Source organism: Grammomys surdaster, unplaced genomic scaffold (genome assembly GCF_004785775.1).
Source record: "Grammomys surdaster isolate TR1022 unplaced genomic scaffold, NIH_TR_1.0 170, whole genome shotgun sequence".
Lineage (NCBI taxonomy): Eukaryota > Metazoa > Chordata > Mammalia > Rodentia > Muridae > Grammomys > Grammomys surdaster.
Window position 1 is genome coordinate 15425156 of NW_021604618.1, and position 5802 is coordinate 15430957.

At 44.7% G+C, this 5802-nt stretch overlaps 1 protein-coding gene and 1 pseudogene across 2 annotated transcripts; one reads left to right on the forward strand and one right to left on the reverse strand.

The window, feature by feature from the left end:
* LOC114620976 (ribosome biogenesis protein NSA2 homolog) lies at positions 1-1021 on the reverse strand. 2 transcript variants are annotated; one of them, XM_028767139.1, is made up of 2 exons: positions 489-1021; positions 1-295 (listed from the first exon to the last, which is right to left on the reverse strand). In XM_028767139.1, the coding sequence occupies exons 1-2, from the start codon at positions 1019-1021 to the stop codon at positions 247-249; spliced, it is 582 nt and encodes a 193-aa protein (XP_028622972.1). In that variant the 3' UTR covers positions 1-246. The 2 variants fall into 2 exon arrangements, with proteins under 2 accessions (XP_028622972.1, XP_028622971.1); XM_028767138.1 differs by having other exon boundaries at positions 1-1021.
* Positions 1022-4157: 3136 nt separating this feature from the next.
* On the forward strand, positions 4158-5802 carry LOC114620925 (annotated as a pseudogene).

Sequence of the window (5802 nt, forward strand, 5' to 3'; positions counted from 1 at the left end):
TACTCAGTCACTAAATTTTATTAACATGTAAGTCATTAGGCCCCCAAACCAAAGACCAACTGTAAAATAGGGCAGTGTTTTATTTTCCTTTACACCTTAATGAATACTTCTTGATGACTGCACATGGGGTAAGGCTGCATGGTAGTTCAGAAAGGTCACAGCGATGGTGTTTTCCTGACAGCATGTAGTCTTCCTAGTGAGTGGAATGACTTGTATGATGTCACTGTCAAACCAGCAAGACTGCATTTATGCACCCATCATTTTCAGGATTGTTGGTAACTTGGGCATATTTTCCCCAAATAACCTTGCCTCCTTGTGTCACAAGGCCCAACTCGCTCACGTTCACTTCAATAACTGTACCTTTGGTGATCACACCCAGGGTTGTATATAACGGGGATGATGGATTCTTTTTCACACCGAGTATAGGCAGGCAAAAAGTAGCCTTCAGCTCAGGGTGTGTGACATGGGCTTTTTTGAAACGTAGACCCATTGGCCTAATGAACCTTTCATATTTAGGTGGTTTTCTTGTAAAACCATCACCAACAAAGCAGACTTTGGTAACCATTCTCTTCCACGCCTTCTTTTTTCTTTTTCCTGTTCGAATAACTTTCAATACTTCCGTTTCTCCTTGGGCACGAACTTTGGGTAGAGGAACCTCCCAATTTCCTGCCTTTTCTTTTCGTTTCTGCTTAATCATGTTGGAAAGTACTTTTGCTCTGGACTGCCCCTCTCTGTCCAGCAGACAGGCAGGCACTGCTCCCCGTGGAGTCTTCTCATCATCCTTCTGCTTGGTGTTTCTCTTTTCATGCATCTTAATAATCTTTTTCATTTGTATTTTCTCGGCATGGCGCTGTTTATGGTAGAACTTAGCCTTCAGGCCAATCTTTTTTTTTTTCTTTTTTTTTTCCTTCTTTGAACGTTCATGGGCCTCCCAACCTTCTTTCTTTCTCCTTTTCTCATGGTAGTCCAAACAATAGCCATATCGTTTGCGATGCAACTCAATATATTCATTTTGTGGCATGTTGACAGCCGCGGAGCAGCCGTCCGTGATCTCCCGGGTTTTAAAAACCTCTTAATTTCTGGGTGTCACTGGCCTAAGAGCCTGGTTCGGTCAAGCTGGAACGGGAAAGGACAGGATTTTTTTTTTAAGCAAGGTAAAATCAATGTCTGCTGCCATCAGCCTTTCTCCACAATTACAGTGTGATATTTTCTTCTGATTGTGATCTGTTCCATCTTCTCTATATTATAATCTAGCTAATGTTTTTAAAAAGAAAGAGCTTACTTTATATCTACAGATGAGATTCTGCCACTAGGCTGCTTTTCTGGAATTGAATTGAGAGAGTTGTCCAGTTTGTTCTATTGTCATGTTCCCTCCATCCATGAGGATGTTCCCATATCCCACTCCCCACTTTCTAGCCCCCACCCTACCTGACCTCTAAACTCCCTGGGACCTCTAGTCTCTTAAGGGTTAGGTGCATCATTTCTGATTGAACCCAGACCCGGCAGTCTTCTGCTGTATGTGTGTTGGGGGGCCTCATATCAGCTGGTGTATGCTCCATTTTTGGTGGTCCAGTGTTTGAGAGATCTCAGGGTCCAGATTAATTGAGTCTGCTGGTCCTCCTACAGGGTTGCCCTCTTTAGCTTCTTTAAGCCTTTCTCTAATTCAACCACAGGGATCAGCAGTTTCTGTCCGTTGGTTGGGTGCAAATATCTGCATCTGACTCTTTCAGCTGTTTGTTGGGTCTTCTGGAGGGCAGCCATGATAGGTCCTTTTTTTGAGAGCTCTCCATATCCTCAGTAATAGTGTCAGGCCTTGGGACCTCCCCTTGAGCTGGATCCTACTTTGGGCCTGTCACTGGACCTTCTTTTCCTCATCTTCCTCTCCATTTCCAGCCCTGCAGTTCTTTCAGACAGGAACAAATATGGGCCAGAGTTTTGACTGTGGGATGGCAACCCCCCTCCCTCACTCGGTGCCCTGTCTTCCTGCTGGAGGTGGGCTCTATAAGTTCCTCTCCCTACTGTCCAGTATTTTATCTAAGTTCCCTCCCTTTGAGTCTTGAGAGTCTCTCACCTCTCAGGTCTCTGGTGCGTTCTTGTGGGTCCTCCCAACCTCCTACCTCATGAGGTTACTGGTTTCCATTCTTTCTGCTGATCCTCAGGGCTTCATTCTTTTTCCTTTACCCAATACCAGAGCATGTTCCCCCCACCACCACCACCACCCCTTGCCCACTTTCCCTCCTAGGTCTCTCTCTCCCTCCACACTTGTGATTGCTTTCTTCTCCCCCTCAAGTGGAACTCAAGCCCTTCAGCTTGCTGACCTTTTTAGTTCCGTGGACTATATCTTGAGTATTCTGTACTTTTCTTTCTTTGTTTATTTTTTTATTTTTGGAAAGTATCCACTTATTAGTGAATACATATCATGCATGTCCTTTAGGGCCTGAGTTACCTCACTCAGGATGATATTTTCTAGTTCCATCTATTTCCCTGCAAAACTCAGGATGTCCTCATTCTTAATAGCTGAGTAGTATTTCATTGTGTAACTGAACCACATTTTCTGTATCGAATCTTCTGTCATGGGACATCTGGGTTGTTTCCAGCTTCTGGCTATCACTATATGTGATGGCTGCTATGAACATAGTGGAACACGTTCCCCTATAGCATGGTGGGGCATTTTTTGGGTATATTCCCAAGAGTGGTATTGCTGGGTCTTCAGGTAGATCTATTTCTAATTTTCTGAAGAATCTCCAGATTGATTTCCAGAGTGGTTTTATCAGTTTGCAATCCCACCAGCAATGGAGGAGTGTTGTCACCTGAGGTTTTGATCTTAGCTATTCTGATTGGTGTAAGGTGGAATCTCAGAGTAATTTTGATTGGCATTTCTCTGATCATTAAGGACTTTGAACATTTCCTTAGGTGCTTCTCAGCCATTTGAGATTCCTCTGTTGTGAATTCTCTGTTTAGTTATATATCCCATTTTTTACTGGGTTTTTTAGGGGTTTTGTAGTTACCTTGTTGAGTTCTTTATATACCTTGCATATTAGCCCTCTATCTGATGTGGGGTTACTGAAGATTTTTTCCCAATCTGTAGGTTGTCAATTTGTCTTGTTGACTATGTCCTTTGCCTTACAAAGTTTTCCAGTTTTATGAGGTCCCATCAGCCCGCTTTGGCCTCCATTCCAACCTCTGCTTCTCCTTTGTGAAGGGGGATTGCCCTTAGCCCCACCTCCAACCCATGCCTGCACACCAAGTCGATGCAAGACTAGTCAGACTAGGCGCATCCTCTCCCACTGAGGCCAGACAAGGCAGACCATTTCAGGAATCTTGATCCACAGGCAGGCATGCAAGCAGGCAACAGACTCAAGGACAGCCCCTGCTCCAGCTGTTGGGAGACCTGCATGAAGATTTAGCTGCTCCTATGCTACACATGGTACATATATGCAGGGGCCCTAGGTGTAGAAAGCCGCGGCTTGTGGTGACAGCATTAGCCATTACAAGATGGTGCTGGCATCCAGTGCTCCTCCAAGTAAACAAGTAAACTACGCATGTGCTATGGTAAAAGCGCGCCAAAGTCACAGCCCATCCCGGGGTGTTTTGGTGGGTAACGAGTAAGCAGCCAATCAGAAGTGAACACGCCGCCCCAAGGGTATATAAACAGTGCCTCTTCCGGGCCCGGGGTCTTCCTCATTACATTGGAATAAACGTTTGCTGCAGAAGGATCCTGGTGCCCGCATGCGTTCTTGCTGGCGAGACGATTACACGCAGGTCACACCTAGGTACAGCCCATGCTCACTTTTGATTTGTAGTTCAGTCTCTGGGAGCTCCCAAGGGTCCAGGCTAGGTGACTCTGTTGGTCTTTCTGTGGAGGACTTGTCTTCTTTGGGTCCCTCAATCCTTCCTTCAACTCTTCTGTAAGACTCCTCGAACTCCATCTAATGTTTGGCTGAAGGTCTCTGCATCTCTTTCCATTGGCTGTTGGGTGGAGCCTCTCAGAGGCCAGTTAAGCTAGGCTCCTGTCTGCAAGTATGATAGAGCATCATTAATAGTGTCAGGGATCGACTCAAGCCAGACACAGTGAACAGTGAGCACGTGTTCCCCGCCACCCAACCCAGTAGGACAGGATTCCTCGGCCCCAACCCTGCAGGGAGATCTCTGGAAACATGGCTACAGAACATGTTAATGGAAATGGTACTGAAGAGCCCATGGATACTACTTCAGCGGTTATCCATTCAGAAAATTTCATACATTGCTTGTTGCTGGTTTGCCACAGAAAGTTGCTGAAAAACTAGATGAAATTTACCTTGCAGGGCTAGTTGCACATAGTGATTTAGACGAAAGAGCTATCGCAGCTTTAAAAGAGTTCAATGAAGATGGTGTGTTGGCAGTGCTTCAACAGTCTAAAGACCGTGATCTCTTCCATGTTCAGAACAAAAGCGCCTTTTTGTGTGTAGTCATAAAGACTTACAGGCAGAGAGAGAAACAAGGGGCCAACGTAGCAGACTCTAGTAAAGGACCAGATGCGGCAAAGACTACGGCACTTTTGGAAAGAACAGGCTACACACTTGATATGACTACAGGTCAGCGGAGTTATGGAGGACTACCTCCAGATTCTGTTTATTCATGCCAGCAGCCTTCTTTTGGCACTGAGATATTTGTGGGGAAGATCACCAGAGATCTGTTTGAGGATGAGCTTGTTCCATTATTTGAGAAAGCTGGACCTATATGGAATCTTCGTTTAATGATGGATCCACTTACTGGTCTCAACAGAGGTTATGCGTTTGTCACTTTTTGTATAAAAGAGGCATCACAAGAGGCTGTTAAACTGTATAATAATCATGAAATTCATTCTTAGAGGCACATTGGTATCTGCATCTCAGTTGCCAACAATAGGCTTTTTGTGGGCTCTATTCCTAAGAGTAAAACCAAGAAACAAATTCTTGAAGAATTTAGTAAAGTGACAGAGAGTCTCACAGATGTCATTTCATACCACCAACCTGATGACAAGAAGAAAAAAAAAAAAACAGGCTTTTGCTTTCTTGAATATGAAGATCACAAAACAGCAGCCCAGGCAAGGCATAGGCTAATGAGTGGTAAAGTCAAAGTCTGGGGAAATGTTGGAACTGTTGAATGGGCTGATCCTATTGAAGATCCTGATACTGAAGTTATGGCAAAGGTAAAAGTGCTGTTTGTGAACAACCTTGCCAACACTGTAACAGAAGAAATTTTAGAAAAGTCGTTTAGTCAGTTTGGGAAACTGGAATGAGTGAAGAAGCTGAAAGATTATGCTTTCATTCATTTTGATGAGAGAGATGGTGCAGTCAAGGCTATGGAGAAAATGAATGGTAAAGACTTGGAGGGAGAAAATATTGAAATTGTTTTTGCTAAGCCACCAGATCAGAAGAGGAAAGAAAGAAAAGCTCAGAGGCAAGAAGCGAAGAATCAAATGTACGATGATTACTACTATTATGGTCCACCTCATATGCCACCCCCCACACCCCCAACAAGATGTCGAGGGCGTGGAGGTATAGGTGGCTATGGATATCCTCCAGATTATTATGGCTATGAAGATTTTTATGATTATTAAGGTTACGATTACCATAACTATCGTGGTGGATATGAAGAAACATACTACGGTTATGAAGATTTTCAAGTTGGAGCTAGAGGAAGGGGTGGTAGAGGAGCAAGAGCACTGCTCCATCCGGAGGTCGCGGGGCTTCTCCTCCCCGGGGTGGAGCTGGTTATTCACAGAGAGGAGGCCCTGGATCAGCAAGAGGAGGTGCCCAACAACAAAGAGGCCGGGGGTAG